The 19,689-nt window shown below is 37.4% G+C and overlaps 1 protein-coding gene across 2 annotated transcripts in view; it reads right to left on the bottom strand.

Annotated features, from left to right (window-relative positions):
* Positions 1–19,689, bottom strand: part of ASXL2 (ASXL transcriptional regulator 2) — a 135,225-nt gene that overhangs the window by 16,733 nt on the left and 98,803 nt on the right. For both annotated transcript variants that reach the window (XM_043604368.1, XM_043604369.1), the window contains 4 exons: positions 15,004–15,133; positions 14,074–14,217; positions 6,591–6,754; positions 1,700–1,796 (listed from right to left, as the gene is read on the bottom strand). In XM_043604368.1, the coding sequence (XP_043460303.1) occupies positions 1,700–1,796; positions 6,591–6,754; positions 14,074–14,217; positions 15,004–15,133 (535 nt within the window). The remainder of the gene's footprint in view (positions 1–1,699; positions 1,797–6,590; positions 6,755–14,073; positions 14,218–15,003; positions 15,134–19,689) is intronic.

Here is a 19,689-nt window from a genome sequence, read left to right as displayed (position 1 = left end):
GAATGTTTAATTTCCACTGGAAATTTGATATGACTCTCATCATATGTTTTCAGTAAATAATGCCACTGAGTATTTTATTATTTTAAAGCTCTGTTTCTCTGAGGCGACTTGTATTTTATGCCCTTTATCTCCTACTGCATAATGAACAGCAATGGCCCCGCTCAGAGGCATTTGAGGCTCCAGTAAAAAGAGAGGGAGCTATTTAGGAGTTGCCAGTTTTCTAACTGTCCCAGAAATTGTGCCACTCTAGCGCCTTGGCGAGGAGACATTCAACATGTCAAACACCCAGCTGCTCGGAACATGACAGTTACGTGCACATACTACCAGCCGCCTTCAGTCCTCCTACTCCATCAGCAGAGAACCGTCCAATGTGCTGGGTAGGCCACCTTCAAGCTGCGGCTTGGAAACATTGGTCTCTGTTATATTCTACCACCCAGGGCACCAAGGAGTAAGAGGTAGCAATGGTAGACGTGAAGTTGAAGGTCTCTTGGGGGTAAGAAAACGGAATTTTATCATTTTAGCTCTTGCAGAAAAAAAGTAATCAGTGAGAGAGCCTTTCTACACAGAATTTGCCCCCTAGGGACAATGGGGTGGCTCAGTTGGTTGAGCGTCCAACTTTGGCTCAGGTCATAATTTATCTCACGCTTCGGGAGCCCGAGCCCCTCATTGGACTGTCTGCTGTCAGCACAGAACCCACTTCAGTCCTCTGGCCCCCCAACCCCTGCACCTCTCCTGTTTGCACTCTCTCTCTCAGAAATAAATAAACATACACAAAAAATTAACCATTTAAAAAAAAAAAAGGACAGAATTTGCCTCCGAAAAGAACAAAAACAAGAGGAGGGAAAATGTCAACAACTGCAGTGAATGTAGATATTAGCTTGTCAGTTAACCCTAAATGCCAGAGATCTGACAAAAAGTCAGATGAATAGCATTCCTAATTGCTCTCCTTACAAATGTATTTACTTTTAATCTTTTTTTTTTTTTTACGTTTATTTTATTTTTGAGAGAGAGAGACAGAGTGAGAGTGGGGGAGGAACAGAGAGAGAGAGAGGGAGACACAGAATCTGAAACAGGCTCCAGGCTCTGAGCCATCAGCACGGAGCCTGACGTGGGGCTCAAACCCATGAACTGTGAGATCGTGACCTGAGCCAAAGTTGGAGGCTTAACTGACTGAGCCACCCAGGTGCCCCATAAATTTATTTATTTTAAAGTTTCTCACACTTGTTTTAAGCTATGCCTTGGCATAAATTCATTATGACTTTTCAAGTGCTGGTTTGTATTCCATGTGTAACTGAAAAACAAACATAATACAGCACTGTAACTCTAATTTTACACTCCACTTATTAAGGAGCTTAGTAAAATCTCATTTTAACCTAGAATCACTAAGTCAGAATCTTTAGGACTAGGGCCTAAAAATCTGTTTTTTTTGTTGTTTTTTTTTTAGTTTCCCAGGTGACTGTGAACTCTTGAAGAAACATTGCTAGACTCCATCTGGAGCTAAAACCTGGTTACACAGGCTCTGGATAAAGGTCAGTGTAGTGTTTCACACAGGATAGCTACCTCTAGCCCATGGAAACATCCTGTCCTTTGCCTACCCAAATTGCTCAAAAACTCATCGAGGCGGAGAGGTGCCAATATGCCCTCACAGTGGCTCCAAGTGCATACACAACCTAGGAAGCATGCAGGGTAGAACACTTACCTTCTGAGAGTCGTTCCTTCCAGCCTTGGGCTGCTGAAGTGAAGAACTCATTGTTAAGGGCTGAGCCATTTAACTTCATCAGACCATCTGGACCAACCTGGGTCAAAGAACAAGCCACGAAAAGCTAACAATGAAAGCCAAATGTATCTTGTGGAATTTGACTTTATTTTAGAGAAGAATGTATACACATTTATACATATATATTTAATTTTATAGAAACATGACTAGATCATACCATACTGCCTATTACGGATACTCCTGTTTTATCATGTATCACTTTTTTCTAATAAATTTCTTTCCTGATTACCTCTCCTCCCTTATTCCTCTACTCTCAATTCCATTTCCCATTTATTCTACTCAAAGAATCATCTGCAAACAAATACATATACATCTAAGAAGTTCTTTTCTTCAGAGGTTTATTATTTGTTTTGTAAAACTGTGACCAATCTACACACACTCCTCTGAATCTAATTTTTCTCACGTAATACACTATGGAAGTCTCTCCAAGTCAACAGGCACAATGTTAGCCTTTATAATAGCTGCATATTTTTTCATTGTATATATGCACCTCATTTCATTTACCCAGTTTCTTTTTTTAGCTTTGCTTTTAAGAGAGAGACAGAGAGAGAGTGAGTGCCTGGGAGGGGCAGAGAGAGAGGGAGACAGAGAATTCCGAGCAGGTTCTGTACTGTCAGCGCAGAGCCCTATACAAGGCTTGAACTTACGAACTGAGAGATCATGACCTGAGTTGAAATCAAGGAGATGGATGCTTAACCAACTGAGCCACCCAGGTGCCCCCATTTACCAGTTTCTTAATCATAAACATACACCTTGTTTCCAATGTTTTCCCATCATGAACCAAGCTGCAATTAGCATTCTGGTAAAGATGAACATACCAGTGCTTCTATTTCTGTGGAGTAAGTTCTAAAAGCAAAGCAATATTGTGTGTGTAAGCAGGTATTGTTAGACTATTATCCAAAAAGGCTACAATTCATATTTCTATCAGAAATATATGCTTACCCTATGAACAACAGATGTTAACCAGACTATTTTCTTTTTGGCCACTCTAATGGGTTTGAAATGGTAATTTCCTTTACCTTGACTACTGGAATTTTATTCACCTTTTTGCATGTTTATTAATATTTAGATGTGCGGGGCGCCTGGGTGGCTCAGTCGGTTAAGTGTCCAACTTCGGCTCAGGTCATGATCTTGCAGTTCATGATTTCATGCCCCACATCGGTGTCTGCTGACAGCTTGGAGCCTAGAGCCTGCTTTGGATTCTGTGTGTCCCTCTCTCCCTGCCCCTTCCCCACTCTCACTCTCTCTCTCTCTCTCTCTCTGTCTCCCCTTCAAAAATAAACATTAAAAAAATTTTTTTAAAGAAAATTAAAAAAAAAATATTTAGATTTGCCATCTTGTGAAATTCTTATCATTTGCTCATTTTTCTATGAGGCTGCTTATTTTTATTATTAACTTGCGAGAATCTTTTACATAGTACTCTTAGTAAAACTAGAACATATATTAAAAATATTTCCCTCAATCAATCTACTGGCTTGATTTGTGATGTCTTCCCAAAAGGTTTTAAGGTTCTTTATATTAGAGATTTTGGATTTCCTATCTTGGTTTAGAACCATAAAATCTTATTTAAGGACATAAAACACAAGATATGAAAAATCTGGACAGAAAAACTTAATAAAATTGCCATTCTCCCCAAAGTTAATATCTATATTTCAATCAGAATTCCTTGCAGATTTTGCATTAACAAAATGATTTTGAAGTACATATGGAAAAAAATAAGAGAAAAATCGCCTTTCCAATTATTAAACATACCACACACAAAGCCACTATAATCAAAACTATTATTACTAGCGTTAAAAGGAATAAAGAAATGAGTGGAAGAGGAAGGTGTGCATGTAAACTAAACACATATTGCATATAACTGAATAAAATATATAACAAAGATGGTATCTCAATCCATGACAAAAAAATCGTTACATTAAATACATGGTGGAGGAACAAATGGCTATCTGTTATTCAGTGGGAAATAAAGGTGAATCCCAATTTCTGAGCAATACAAAAAAAATTCTAGATAGATTAAAAGTTTAAATGTGGTCAAAAACAATTTTCTGAAGAAAATTTATAACTATTTGGACACCCTACAGATTGAGAAACTCACTTTCTACACCTACCTGGGCCCATATTATGTTCCCCTAGCTCTAGAGCAGAAATTGGTGAACTTTTTTCTGTTAAAGGAGAGACCGCAAATATTTTAGGCTTTGCAACGCCATAGGGCCTCTGTTGTAAGTACGTAACTCTGCCTTGCCGCATGATCGCAGCTACAAACAATACGTAAACTAATGTTAAGTGGCTATGTGCCGATAAAACTTTATTTACAAAAGCAGGTTGTGGGCTGAAATTGGCCAGTGGGCTACAGTTTGCTGACTGGTGATCTGTACTCTAGGGAGCTGGCAGGGGGTTAACAGTCTTCCCTATAAGAACTAATAGTCTTCCCTATAAGAACTCTTATAAGAACTCTAAGAGGTCAGCCAACCTCTGCTTGAATAGCTCTGTGATGAGCAAGTTACTCCATCACAGGTCACTCCATTTTAACAGCTCCAACTGTTAAAAGAAAAATGTTATTTTAACTCCACATTTGCTTTCTGGAAACACAAAAAAGTTTACCTCTTTCATTTGACAGACCTTCAAATATACCTAAAGAGTGCTCCAGTCCCCTCCTATATTCTTTCCTCTGGTTTAAATAATGTTTTTCTACTTTGTGGCTGGGCATTCCATATACAGAAATGTTGTTTTCAATGTTTCATCCTACTAATACCCAGAATTCTATAAACACTCCAAACTGCATCTGACAGTGAAGTTAATTTGAGTTCCATACTTCTATAGATAAGGACATTATTTCTCAAATTACTGTGTGTTCCCACCGTAATCAAGTAAGTCCAACTAATGCCCCAATAAGAATTCCCCACAAGGGCACCTGGGTGGCTCAGTCGGTTGAGCATCTAACTTTGGCTGAGGTCATGATCTCACAGTTTGTGAGGTCAAGCCCCACATCGGGTTCGCTACTGTCATCATGGAGCCTGCCTCAGGTCCTCTGTCCCTTCCCTGCTTATGCTGTCTCTCTCTCTCTCAAAAAAAAAAAAATAAATAAACATTAAAAAAAAAAAGAATTCCCCACAGGATTGTACTCTATAGGAAGATGAATAGATAACGTTCAAGATACCTTTTACTTCTAAAACTGTATGTGGCAGTCCTCCTTCTGAGACAGGATAAGGACCATTAGTCAAAAGACCATTCTAAGGAACCTGCACTAGAGTTCTAGAGATGGGCCCTCAGTTAAGTCCCATCTTATTATTCCCAACCTAATAACTTAAGTCTGTAAACTAAAGATGAGAACAATCCTTATTGAGAAATTCTCTAAAAACTTTGCAAAAATGTCAGCCTCCTAACTTGTTCGAACCAAAAACTAGGCATCCCAAAACACTGTACTTTCTCCAAGAAGTGTTAAGGTGGGGAAGGCAGGAGCTGGGGACGATCAGCTTACTTATTTCTTTGTCCCTATTGCTGGTTACTACCAGCACCTGACTTACTTGGTCTCCTTGAAAATAGAATCTGACCTGCTTGCACATGTGCTGACTCATAGCACAAGGTGACTGAAAGTGATATCAATGCAGTTGAATAGAAAGATGATTTTCAGAATTTTCAAAAATAGAAATATTTTGTTTTGACATTATAGTCAATTAGCTAGGATAATGTGTGTAGCTTACTCTCCTTTAATCTCTTACTATAAACTAGAGGGGTATATTTAGTTTTTTTATTGTGAACTAGGGAAAACCCTTCTTTCTCATCTTGTTTTTATAATGATTAGGAAAAATGGGAGAGGGCCTATCAGATTACTTAGAACACAGTATGTGCTTGGAAATAATGAATTAAAAAAACAAAAACTCAGAATTTAAAAACCCTCAGAATTGAATAAATCTTAGAAAATCAAAACGGCCCTATTATAGAGGAGGAAACATAATTAGACATGGGGGGGGGGGGTGACTTGCAAGTAACTCTTTCTCTGATGAAAGCCTAAGTCTCTGATCGTTACCTAATTCCTGACCTAAATCTCCCTGGTCTCTCCCTAGACTCTTCTCAAATTTGATATTTCTTATAGCTATCTCTTTTAAGACTATAACATAATTACTGGGCTTTTAAAATTCTTCATATATATATATATATATATATATATATATATATAATATTTTAAGTTTACTTATTTTTTCAGAGAGAAACAGTGCGGGAGAGTCAGAGACAGAGAGGGAGAGAGAGAGAATCCAAAGCAGGCTCTGCACTGCCAGCACGGAGCCCAACGAGGGGCTCGAACCCACAAACCGTGAGATTGTGACCTGAGCTGAAACCAAGTCAGACACTTAACTCACGGAGCCATCCAGGTGCCCCTTAAAGTTCTTTATTATGAAAACAATAAATGTTTGTTTCTTAAAAATCTAACAAAATAATGAAAATAATTAACACTCTTACCCCTTTCAAAAAATCCATTCAAGAACCCCTATTTAATGTTCGAAATAAGACAACTCTTCTTCCTGAACTCAATGTATTCAATGAATGCCTACCGAGTATGATAGCTACACAAATTTTATTCCACAATTTTGACATTCTGATGAGATTTTTTCCTTTGTAAGACTTACAGGGCAAAATTCTTAAGAACACTTCCATAAAAATATTCTTATTTCTTGTTCAGTAGCTTTGACACCACTTCTTTACGAGCATACATAAAAAGCTATTTAAAAAGTCTTAAGGAGTTCTAAAGGGGATGAGTGAAGAAAGCCTCAGAAGGGTTTTTGAAAACGGCTTATGCTTGAAAATAACGCACCTGACGATCCACCTCTGGAAGGAGTAAAAGCAGTCGCTGCTGGCAATCTCCAGGAAGGACTGAAAAGGTGTGTTTGTTGATCAGTGCTCGTAGATTTGTGTTAACCAGAATGGAGTCTGGTGTCTCAACATCAATTTCAGCACATTTAGTCCTTTTCATTTGCCCTATAAAAATAGGGGAAAGAATCATTTAGGCCTCTTTTACGCTCCTGTTTCTATCTAGAGTACAGTTTGCTCTGCAGTGCAAAAAAATGACAGTTGTAACTACTTTAAATATCATGCTGTGAAGAAGGGAACACTTACGGTATTTAGAAATTTTCTTCCAAGACTAACAAAAAGCAAGGTGTGGCACATACGCAAAATGATCAAAAAAAATCCAGAAAAATTCAAATCTATATAATAAATCATATTGGGATCCTTCTTCCCTTTCCATGGGAATTCTTTCATCAATTTTCATTACCTAAAAATGTTATGACTGAACAGCTTAGTGGTTTCAAGAAACTTGGTCACAATCGGAAGGTTATATTCTTTCAAAAGACTGACAGATTTCAATACAAAAAAAAGTTTCAAATGTAAATGGCAAAAAAATCATAAACAAAAGACTAACTTGACAAAAATATCTGCAAGCCATGACAAAACTTTTGTGATTCTCCATATTAAAAGTGAATCGATATGGGGTACCTGGCTAACTTGGTCTGCACAGCATGCAACTTTTGATCTGAGGGTCATGAGTTCAAGCCCCACACTGAGCCTAGAACTTACTTTAAATAAATAAATAGGTTGCTAGACATTAAAAAAAAATTTTAATGCATCTACAAATCAAAATGAAAAAGATAATCACCTTGAGAAAAATGAGCACAGGGGATTACAGGCAATTCACAGGTGACTAACCATAAACAGACGCTACGATATTAATATTTTAAAAATTCCAGTAAAACCAATGAACAGTTTTTGTCTATCAAAATGGCAAATACTGCAATACAGTGATGAGATTACACAAAGAAAAAGCTAAGACCACCTTCAAATACTGCTGATGGGGCCCAAATGAGTACAATTTTATTAGAAGAAAATTTGATAATATATAGCAAAATTTTAATGTGCACAGGAATATAAGACTCAGAAATTCTACATTTAGAAACATATGCACAAAGCTACACAACCCTCAATGTGCATAACGTCTGCTCCTGGATGAAGCAGAAACAAAAGTAATCTATTTTTTTAAATTTTTTTTAATGTTTTTATTTTTGAGAGAGAGAGAGCGAGAGAGAGAGAGAGCAGGGGAGGGGCAGAGAGAGAGGGAGACACAGAATCTCGAAGCAGGCTCCAGGCTGTGTGCTGCCAGCACAGAGTCCAACGCGGAGCTCGAACACGGAGCTCGAACACACAAGTCGCGAGATCATGACCAGAGTCAAAGTCAGACGCTCAATCGACTGAGTGACCCAGGTGCCCCCAGAAGTAATCTCTCTTAAGCGGAAAGAGTTAGGCCCATAGGATTCCTACAAATTAAGATCCAGCGTTATCTCACACAGACTACCTTGACAAACCAACAGACATTCCACTATGACAGAGAATCAACAGAAACCAAAAATAAAAGGTTTAGACCTAAAAGTACTGCTATTACTGCAACTGTCATAGATAGAATACAAAATAGCGCTATATAAAAGGATTTAAAAAATAAAGAATGTGATTGTAAAGATGGGGATAAAATCATCAGGAATGAGCACAATCAGGTCTCAGTGAATTTCAAATAATATTAGTAGTAATCATAACTACAATGACCAATAATAGCAGCTGTAAACACTTCTGTAAGGCTTCATAAGTGCCAGGCACTACTCTAAACATAGACATGTGTTAGCTCATTTATTTTTCATGTAACCCTATGAAGTAGGAAACTATTATTATACATTTCACAGAAGAAGAAAGTGAGGTCCAAAATGGCAAGTAAGTTGCCCAAAATTGTACCACTGATTAGAGTGAAGGAATTTGAACCTAGGCATCATGGCTCCAGAGTCTGTTATTTATCAGTATAGTGTAGAGGCACAGGTATCATACAGTGCATGATCTCTGATTACTAGGTATTTAAGTTAAAAGTTCATAACAGGAACATAAAAATCCCTATATATTTGTATTTTAAAGACTTCGTTTTTAAGTAATCTCTATGCCCAGTGTGGGGCTTGAACCCATGACCCTGAGATCAAGATTCACGTGCTCTACTCGCTGAGTCAGCCAGGTGCCCGCAAATCCCTATGTATTTTAAGAAAATAAAAAATTTTTAAGTTTATTTACTTTGAGAGAGAGAGCATGTGCCTCCTCTCTCACACGCACATGAGCAGGGGAGAGGGGCAGAAGAAGAGAGAAGGAGAATCCCAAGCAGATTCCATGCTGTCAGCACAGAGCCTGAAGTGGGGTTTGATCTCACGCACTGTGAGATCACGATCTGAGCTGACACTTAGCCAAGTGAGTCACCCAGGCACCCTTAAGAAAAATTTTAAAACTTCAAGATAAATTCCTGGGACAGAGAAGAAATCACAGTAAAAAATTTTAAAACTTCAAATTGGATGATATTAAATACAGAATTTGAGAGATAAAGGTAAATATCCCCCCAATTAAAATAGTACCAAAATATATAAATGAAAAGTAAAGGCTTCTACATTCCCAGCTTTCTACCAAAAGGGACATTTTATTTATATTTTTGTATTTTTTTAAGTTTATTTATTTTGAGAGCGAGAGAGAGAGCAAGCGAGCGAGTGTGCACACAAGCACACATATAGAGGAGGGGCAGAGAAGGAAGGAGAGAGAGAAAATCCCAATTAGGCTCTGTGCTGTCAGTGCAGAGCCCAACGAGGGGCTGGATTCCATGAACCGTTAGACCATGACTTGCGCCGAAATCAGGAGTAGGATGCTTAACGGACTGAGACACCCAGGCACCCCAAAAATGACATTTTTAATTTGAAATGAAATCACAATATACATACAAATTATATTTAGTCTTTTCTTTCACAGAATATCTTAAACATCTTTCCAAACTATCACCTACAAAACTCTTTAAAAAGCTGCACCATATTCCAACATACATACTATGACTAACTTAACTAGGCACCCACTGAGGATCACAGACGTGATCAATTTTTGGTTTGCATAAAACAATGTTGCAATGGCCCCAGGGACTGAGAGCAACATCCTACTATTGCTTCCCCGTGTGACCGATGAAATGAGAGTGCCAGCATTCCTTGAACTGTTTTCATTATTTTTGCATTCATTTTCTACCTTCACATCTGAGTCAAACTGGAGTTAAAACTTGAATTATTTTTTTTAAGTAAGCTCTACGACGAATATGGGACTTGAACTCATGACCGCAAGATCAAGAGTTGCATGTATTACCGGCAGAGCCAGCCAGGCACCCCATTGATTTTAACCTAACTCCTTAAGTAAGACTTAGGAGTTACAAATTAGTCTGTTCTGTTATTGATCAAATAGTGCCCATGGATATTTTTATGTGCCTCAGACAAACTGTAAATTTTTAGAATTTAAACTTTATGTCCTCTTAAAAGTCAAAAGTTGACCTTGGTTTGTTTGTTTTTTCCTTCAGTTTAGGTTGCCACATTCTATCGTATTATACTTGATATCTCAGCTATCTTTATTTTTCTGATTGAATCTGGGACATAAAAATATATACCATTAATTTTAATGAAGTTACAACAAACTATACCAATATTAACTAAAAAAGTTTTGTGTAAATTATCTAATTTAGTTTTATCATTTATATTTTACACAAAATGTACAACTTCTTCCATAGATTTAAAAAATACTCATTGTGGCATGTATTGTAAAAATTCCCATATTATTTCCATTAATGCTTATTTGCATGAGAGGAGATGAACCTGCATTTACTTCTTGGCCATGAGGTGAAAGTTAGATACACCATGCTTTCTTTTTTTTATGGTTAATTTTTCCTAGTTTGTTAGTATGCAAGCCAGAAATTTGCAGTCCATAATTTCTCAATTTTTTACATTTACATTTCTACTGCAGTTGAATGAAGATACTAAAATTGTGACTTTGACTGCATTTAAGTAGAATATAGTCTCCATAAGGAAGGAACTTTGTTCATCACCACATCACTAGGAACTTGTGTTTGGCATATTAGTATACCTTCTATAAGTAGTTATTTAATTAATGAATATTTTGAATCCTTGGCAGTGGAATTGATGATCAAAGGGTATGCTCAGTTCACGGCAGATACTGCTTCTAAAGAAAAATGCACCATTTTACAATCCACCCAGAATCAAACCTGATTTTTACAAAGAAGTTGTCTGGTTGCTGGACGGCAAAGAAGCGGGCATCTCAAGCAACTTATTGACTCGGCTCTTAATTTCATCGCTTATACTGTGCCTGGTAATCTTCAAATTATTTCCCCTGCCTGCCTTACACCTCACTTCTAAGCGTCTTCTTGGGGAGCAAAAACAAATTAGATTGGTTCTGCTCTCTGCAGGTGCCTGGACACCTGAGCCACAGCTCCTATGGGACTGGAAATGTCTCTAGGTATCCATATTGTAGCACAATTTTCCAAAAACACCATAATTAAAATTTAAACCAATCCCAGGAAGGCCAGTGTTGGATTTCAAGAATTCTTGCTTCTCCCCTTTCTCTTTTTAAAGATTTTATTATTTTTAAATAATCTCTACACCCAATGTGGGGCTTGAACTCACAAACCCGAGATTAAGAGTCGAGTACTCTACCGACTGAGCCAGCCAGGTACCTCTGGAATTCAGGAATTCTTACTTATTTTGATAAATAATCTGTAAAATCAAACAACAACAAAAACCCAAAGAAGCTGTCTGAAATATTATTAATTCTGTTCTCACGCTTAATAGTGTGGAAGGGTCTGGAACATAGAAGTGGGTATACAATGACTTCTTCCAATTTTATCACCATTGCCACGCTATCTTTTAGCTTCTATTCTGCTTCTGAGATGTTCACCATCCCAATTCCTACATCTTTGTACACGAAGTGTTTTCTTTCTCTCTGGAGGCTTTTTTGGAATCTTCTCATTATCCTGGATGCTTTAAAATTTCTAAAGAAATGTGCCTTGGAATGGGTTTCTTTTTATTCATGTTCCTTGACACCAATTGTGTACTTCTACTCTGGAATCTCTGACTTTCAATTCTCTGGAATTTTTTCCTTTTTTTTTTTTTTGTTTCTGGAATTTTCTTATATTATTTTTCTTTTATCTTACTCCCCGTTCAATTTTTGTTCTTTCTGATGGTCCTACTATTTTATTAAAGTTTTTTTAATGTTTATTTTTGAAGGAGAGAGAGACAGAGCATGAGCATGCGACCAGAAGAAAGAGAGAGAGACAAACACACACACAGAATCTGAAGTAGGCTCCAAGCTCTGAACTCACAAACCATGAGATCATGACCCAGCTGAAGACCTAGATGTTTAACTGAATGAGCCACCCAGGCAAACCTAAAAATGTTTTATTTTTTTCTTTTTGAGAGAGAGACAAAGAGGAAGGGAGAGGGGCAGAGGGAAAGAGAGAATCTTAAGCAGGCTCCACACCCAGTGCAGAGCTGATGCAGGGTTTGATCTCATGACTGTGAGATCATGACCTAAGACGAAATCAAGAATCCAACGTTTAACAGACTGAACCACCCAAGTGCTCCTCTGATGGTCGTACTATTTTAGACATTAGACATTCTAGATTGGTATTCCAATTTTCTTACATTCTCTCTCCTTTTGAATCTCTCTTTTGCCCTATGTTTGAGAAATTTCTTTACCTTTTAGTATTTCCATCATAATTTTTTATTTAAGCTACATTATTACTTAATACCAAGAACTCTTTATTTTCTGATTTTTAAAATAGTAGTCTATTCTTTAATGGATGCAATATCATCTTTTATTTCTTTCTGTGGATATTATAGTTTTTAAAGTTGCTTGTTTTAAATTTTCCTGAATTGTCTGTTTCTTCTGTATCTGTATTTCAGATTCTGTGTCTCATGATGGAGGTCTTCAAAGGTGATTGTGAACAATCACAATTGGAAGAAAAAAAAAAAAGCCTGACTGGAGGGGCTCCTGGGTGGCTCAATCAGTTAGTTAAATATCTGACTTTGGCTCAAGCCATGATCTCATGGGTTCATGAGTTCGAGCCCCAGGTTGGATTCTGCAATGATAGCTTGGAGCCTATAGCCTGCTTCCATTCTGTCTTTCTCTCTCTTTGTTCCTCCCCAGCTTGGGTGCACACATTCTCTCTCTGTCTCTCTCTCACAAGTAAACAAATAAACTTTTTTTTTTTTTTTTTTTTTTTAAAGGCCTGGGGCACGTGGGTGGCTCAATTGGTTGAGGATCTTACTTTGGCTCAGGTCATGATTTCACGGTTCGTGAGTTCAAGCCGTGCATCAGGCTCTGTGCTGACAGCTCGGAGCCTGGAGCCTGCTTCAGATTCTGTCTCCCTCTCCCTCTGTCCCTCCCCTGCTTGTGCTCTCTCGCTCTCTGTCTGTCTCTCTCTCTCTCTCACACACACACACACACACACACAAATAAATAAACATTAAAACATTTTTTTTTTTAATTTTAAAAAAAGGTCAACTGGAAATTTTGGGTACATAGGTAGGTAGGTCTTATAGACAGATGAGCTCCACAGAAGTGTGATCAAGATGGTTTCTTTTTAGACTGCAATCTATAAATTTGGCTGCAGATTTTCTTCTAAGGCTATTCAATTTCTTTAGGTATCAACCCATCCATCTCCTGCTGGAACACAGGTGGGGCTGGGAGGAAGGAAATAGTGGTGGCAGAAATATGCTTTCCTACTAGCATTCTGGAAGCCAAGCAGAAGGATCACTATTAGTATTTGTATTTTTCTTTATTCCCCTGATTTCAGTACACTGCCTCCTTATCTACCCTTAGCCATGAGTGGTATCTTTGAATTTGAAGTCTGTATGGTTTCATTTCACCTCAAAACAAATCTCCTGTCTCCTGCTTGGGTGAAGCATCAATATGCTTCTTACTAACTTTCACAAAAGGTCTTCTTTTCAACCCTAGGCTTCATTCACCCTTCTCCATTATGACACATGGTTATCTCCTATTCTGGAATCTATCTGGTGTTCTGCAGACTTAACTGGCTTGCTTATTATTGGCATCTGTTGCTCAGCTCTGTGAAAAACTCCATCCAGTTTTCATCTTTCAAAATTTGTTGACACTGCCTGCCCATCTGTTGTCTCCTTGTTTTCGTCACCCTTATGGATTTAATCTTTTGCATTTCCATATTCTCATCTTAGCGGGATTTCAAAGGGAGCAGGAAAAAAGGGTCAGTTTTCTGTGTTTAATTATAAGTCCTTCTATCTTTCTGTACACAGAAATAAGACACTAATAATGCTGGACAAAGCAACCTATTGTCAGAAAAAGAACTAAACCACAAAACAGCTGCTGAATTTCAAACACACAGTTGACAAATTAAGATGCAGAACCGTCTTTGTAAATCAACTTACTTGTGTGGAGCCTGTCAGACCTCTGGAATGACTTCTTCCCCAAGCCTAGCAAGGGATTTTCCACTTGAACTGAACAAGAAAAGCTAGAATTTGAGTTCTGAGGGCTGCTTGACTGGCCATCAGATGGCTTTCCTTCCCACATTGCTAAGAGAAAAAAATATATCAAAGACTGGTGACACTGAGGTTACAGACAGAAATCAATCAATCAATTAAATCATTCAACACTAAATAAAACTGCCTCAAACATGAGGCAGTGCGACCTTGCACATGCGTTTTGAGTCTGCAAATTCAGAGTTAAAAAATAAAATAAACTCCCTTCTGGAAGGAAGCACATTATTTGCTTCTGGTGGTAAATTTCCTTCCTAACTAAAATACAAAGCTCTGCAAGACACAGTTTAAATTTGGCAGGCCCATATAATCAGCTAGCATCAAAATTAATTGTGTAATAAAATACAAAGTCTGTATCTAACCCAGTTTAGAGGAAAAACAAAACCAAACAACAACAAAAATCCAAAGGCCTGTTTTTATATCCAATGGAAATTCAAAGGTAGCCTATATTCTCAGGAAGACATTTTATCATTAAAGGAGAAAATGGGTGAAGTTTGGTCTGAGTGTCTTGGCAACATCAGCTTTTTAAGATCACAGATTAGAAGCTTCCAAATATTATTAGGTTAGACATCTTGGAAGTCAGTCACTGATCTCATTCTAACATGCAAATCTCATTGACGTATTTTTTCGTAACTGCACAATGATTTTGTATAAATTTTCCCATTTACCCTGAAAGGATTTATATTGGTGATTTGGCAGTAACAGACTATGTACATAAATACAGCAATTTAAAAATAAATGATATGGTATCCAAACGTGGAAAAACAACACAAAAATACGGGAAAAAGAACTTCCACTGAAAAGATGCCCAAATCTGCCTACCAGGCCTGGCAGAAACAGAGTCACTGGTTGCTTTGACAGTCTTCAGGGAGAGAGTCTGGTTGCAGGAGATGGACATGCTTGGCCTGCATTGCTGTTGCTGCTGCTTCTTCTGCTGTTGCTGTTTTAGAGCCTATAAAAAGAAAACTGGCTATGAGCAACAAAAACAAATCAGTTTTTAGTAATAGCAAAAAGTAAACGACTGCTTTTTAAGTGGTGAGGAGCATGCCGATCATTCAATTTCTTTGAAAGCTATCAAAGTAAACAAAACCTAAATTAAACCAGTTAAACACAAGGCCTGAATGATACTTTAATAAGAGTCTGAGTATTTTTTTGGCAGTATTACTCCTTTAGATAAATGTGAGAATTAGTCATGAACATTTTTAGAACCTAAAAATCACCAGTAAGCCATGGACTTTCCATATTTGCAGCAGCAAATTAGAGGTTTTCAATCATTTCTGGAAACAAATTCTAAACCCTCCACCAAAAAGATTCCCACTTGCATGAATTCTACGTACAATCCCACTTGCATTAATTCTACGTACAAACGTAAATATTTAGCTTATGTATATTTCAGAGGTGATACATTTCGACAAAAGGTTGTACATAACTACTTATTCTGATCGACTGTAAGAGCAGTAAGATTTGGCCCAATGACCAAATCCTCTGCAATTTACAGCAATGCAATATACAGAAGGGAATAAAGGTTAGAAAAGTTTTTTTTTTTAATTTTTTTTAATGTTGGTTTATTTTTGAGAGAGAGAAAGAGTGTGAGCAAGGTAGGGACAGAGAGACGGAGACACAGAATCCGAAGCAGGCTCCAGGCTCCGAGCTGTCAGCACAGAGCTGGACACGGGGCTCGAACCCACAAACTGCGAGATCACAACCCGAGGCGAAGTCAGAGGCTTAACCCACTGAGCCACCCAGGCGACCCTAGAAAATACTGGTTCTAAGAACAATGTGGTTCCTCCTGGCTATTTCAGAATTACTTTTATTTCTATAACGTTTCTAGCTTGTTTCTAGAATACACTACACTCAACTAGTTAAATAATGAATAAAAAGACAGTTAACTTCTCAGATTTTAGTCATGAAAATATATGAAGGCAACTTTTTAACTCAAGGTTAAAAAAAAGAGAAACTAAGAAAGTAAAGATACATTTCAAGAAAAGGCTGGAAATCTATGACCTTACTAAACTGCCAGTTTAAGCTTCAACCTTCAGAGCATCATGCAGAAAAGTGTGGAATAACTGGCCAGTTGGTTCCCATTCCCTCCACACAATATAGTTTTCTCCTTCCGGTTCCACATTTACACTCATCCCTGCTATACAACAACTGATCTTGACTAAGCTGTCAAGGGAAAACAGTAACTGAGTGAGTCAGGTATCTGGCTTACATTCACCTACAACATTACAGCAGGCAAGCAGGCGCGTAATGTATAAAAAACATTGGCTCGGGTCATGATCTCATGGTTTCGTGGGCTCAAGCCCCACATGAGCTCCATCCAGGCTGGCAGCCCAGAGCCTGCTTTGGATTCTCTGTGTCCCTCTCTCTCTCTGCCCCTCCCCCCACTCATGCTGTTTCTGTCTCTCTCAAAACAAATAAATAAAGAAAAAAGTTGGCATTTTCTGATTAGCTTATCTCTCATTCTCTGCAATCAGAACAGAAAATGTTTATACACTTCCTGGGTGGCAGCCACTAGAGTCTGTTCTGGTCATTCACAATATCTAGATCATTCTAGGTTAGTGCAAAATTTAATAAAACCATTTGATCTCATCTATTCCTACTGTCATCATATAAATTCAGACACGTGATGGAAACAGAGTAACTTATAGCCTCTCTATTTAGGAAGTGTACTCAGTTCTTTTTCTCCCTCAGTAGTTTACAAACGGTGTTCCTAATTCTATTTTAAAATTAAAAAACGGGGGGTGCCTGAGTGGCTCAGTCGGTTAACTGTCTGACTTTGGCTCAGGTCACGATCTCACGGTTTGAGCCCCGAGTCAGGCTGTGTGCCGACAGCTCACAGCCTGGAGCCTGCTTCAGATTTTATGTCTCCGTCTCTCTCTGCCTTTGTCCCCACTCGTGCTCTGTTTGTCTGTCTCTCTCTCTCTCTCTCAAAAATAAACATAAAAAAAATTAAAAACCAAACAGCAAAAACAACCCTTCATTGTCATAAAGGATAACTTATGTTGAACTAATTTTTCTTCATCTAATACCATACAAAACATACACTGAAGGCAAGTCCTTACTTTACATCCCACCAACCTTATTTACATAATTTCCCATACTGGAATTCTTCCAATACATTTGACCCTTGGGATTATAGGAGTGTAATAATACAGGAGTAGTAAACATGTTGTGGATTATCTAACAAGGTTTAGGAAAATACTTGCCTTTTCCTGTGGAAAAAAGCATCTTATACTTCTTAAAATCCTCCAAAGTATTTATAAAAACACAAGTGCTATTTTGTATTTTTATACAAAATAAAATATTGTATTTATTATCCAGGCAGACAGCAATTAATGTTATTGAATTTCTGAAACTCTTAATAAAAAAGCACTTTTGCTTTAAATACTTTAAGATCTACATAATTTTTAAAATTATATAGATAATACATGATTACGATCTTTACCATTTAATTCACACATAAAGCTAAACTCCCTTGACCATCACTCAGTCTTGTCCCTAATCTTCAGAGATAACTACAAACGTCAATTTATTTTTCTATATTGAGCTTTTTTTTTACATTGACATTATGAGTATATTTCTACTAAAAATATAATATTGTTTTGCAGATATGTATTTATTTTTTATCAATGGCATCATGCTCTACATGTTGTAATATAACTTCAGTGATTCAACATTATACTGTGGTGATGCTTCCATGTCTATATATATAAAACAACCATATTACCAACATTTAATCTTGCATAATTGTCCAGCATATAGATATGCCATCATTTACATAAGGAATTCCCTAACTGATACATATTAGGCTACTTGCAAGTTTTTGCTATTACAAACTTTAACACAAATGTGTGTGTGTGTGTGTGTGTGTGTGTGTGTGTGTGTGTAATTGATATGTGTATTTATTTGTATTTTTCTAACCTAAGTTCCAAAATGTTCAAATGCTTAGTCATGGGATATGTGCTCTTAAAAAAAATTTTTTTTTTAATTTTTTTTTTTTCAACGTTTATTTATTTTTGGGACAGAGAGAGACAGAGCATGAACGGGGGAGGGGCAGAGAGAGAGGAAGACACAGAATCAGAAACAGGCTCCAGGCTCTGAGCCATCAGCCCAGAGCCTGACGCGGGGCTCGAACTCACAGACCGCGAGATCGTGACCTGGCTGAAGTCGGACGCTTAACCGACTGCGCCACCCAGGCGCCCCTGTGCTCTTAAAATTTTAATAGACATGGGCGCCTGGATGGCTCAGTCAGTTAAGCATCCAACTCTACTGTGGCTCAGGTCATGACCTCACGGCTGCACTGTCAGTGAGGAGCCTGCTTGGGATTCTCTCTCTCCTTCTCTCTCTGCCACTCTCCTGCTCATGCTCTATGTTTCTCTTTCTCAAAATAAAGAAATAAACTTTAAAAATAAAATAAAATTTTAACAGACATCACAAAATTTCCTTCTACAATAATTTATATTCCACTGTCAAACTGCCATTAGACATTTTTCTACATACCTGCCAATGCCTGATATTACAAATTAAGTTCTTGTGTATACCAATCTGAGGATAAAAGTAGTCTGTTAAGGTTCCATTAATTACTAGTGAGTTTGTATTTATAGATCATTTTGCATTTAAAAAATTGAAAGCTAGGTCTTTGAACAGCCCAACAAAATAGATGGATGGCTAAGTAGCACTGGGAAAAAAGATACATGATTAACAAACAACACTAAGGAACAAAAAGGACACATAAAAGAATGCTACACACAACTTTAAACAATTTTCTTTAAAGATTTTATCTATTTACAATCCCAAGATCAAGAGTCGCATGCTCTACTGACTGAGCCAGCCAACTGCCCCACAGATAAATACGTATTTTTAAAAATCAAGTGAGGGGACCCTGGCTAGCTCAGTGGACTGCTTGAGCCTCTGACTTTCGATTTTGGCTCAGGTCATGATCTCACAGGGATTCTCTCTCTCCGCCCCTTCCCCTGCTCAAGTGCAGGCACCCACATGCTCTTTATTGCTCTCAAATTAAGCAAACTTAAAAAATAATGAAAAATAAAAATAATATCAAGTAAAATGGACCATTTTTTAAGAGAAATTTCCAAAAAAACCCTTTTTCTAAAATTAGTTCAAAAAACAGGAATCAAATGAGACCACTAAAAATAGATGAAACTGAAATGCTAGAACAATTTTAAAAGGTGAGATTTAAAAAATTTCCAAGAAAAAGATAATTTCTACAATTGTTTTCCAAAAATCTAGAAAAATATAGAGAGCTACCCAACTTATTTTATTATATTAGAACCATCTTGAGTCCAAAACTGTACAAGAAAACAACAAAAATCTTAAAAAAGAAAATTCTATAACGTATTCAAAAACAGGTAACAACATGTAGAGTTTACTCCAGAAAGCTAAGTATATGTTAACATTAGAAAATCTAGCCATGGAATTCTGTGTTTTAATAGATTTAAAGAGAAAAGCTACCTGATCATCTCAATAAATGATGAAGAAAACAAACCT

The sequence above is a fragment of the Prionailurus bengalensis genome, chromosome A3 (assembly GCF_016509475.1).
Source record: "Prionailurus bengalensis isolate Pbe53 chromosome A3, Fcat_Pben_1.1_paternal_pri, whole genome shotgun sequence".
NCBI lineage: Eukaryota > Metazoa > Chordata > Mammalia > Carnivora > Felidae > Prionailurus > Prionailurus bengalensis.
Note: the sequence above shows the minus strand (reverse complement) of the source record. Positions and strands in the feature narration are given on the sequence as shown.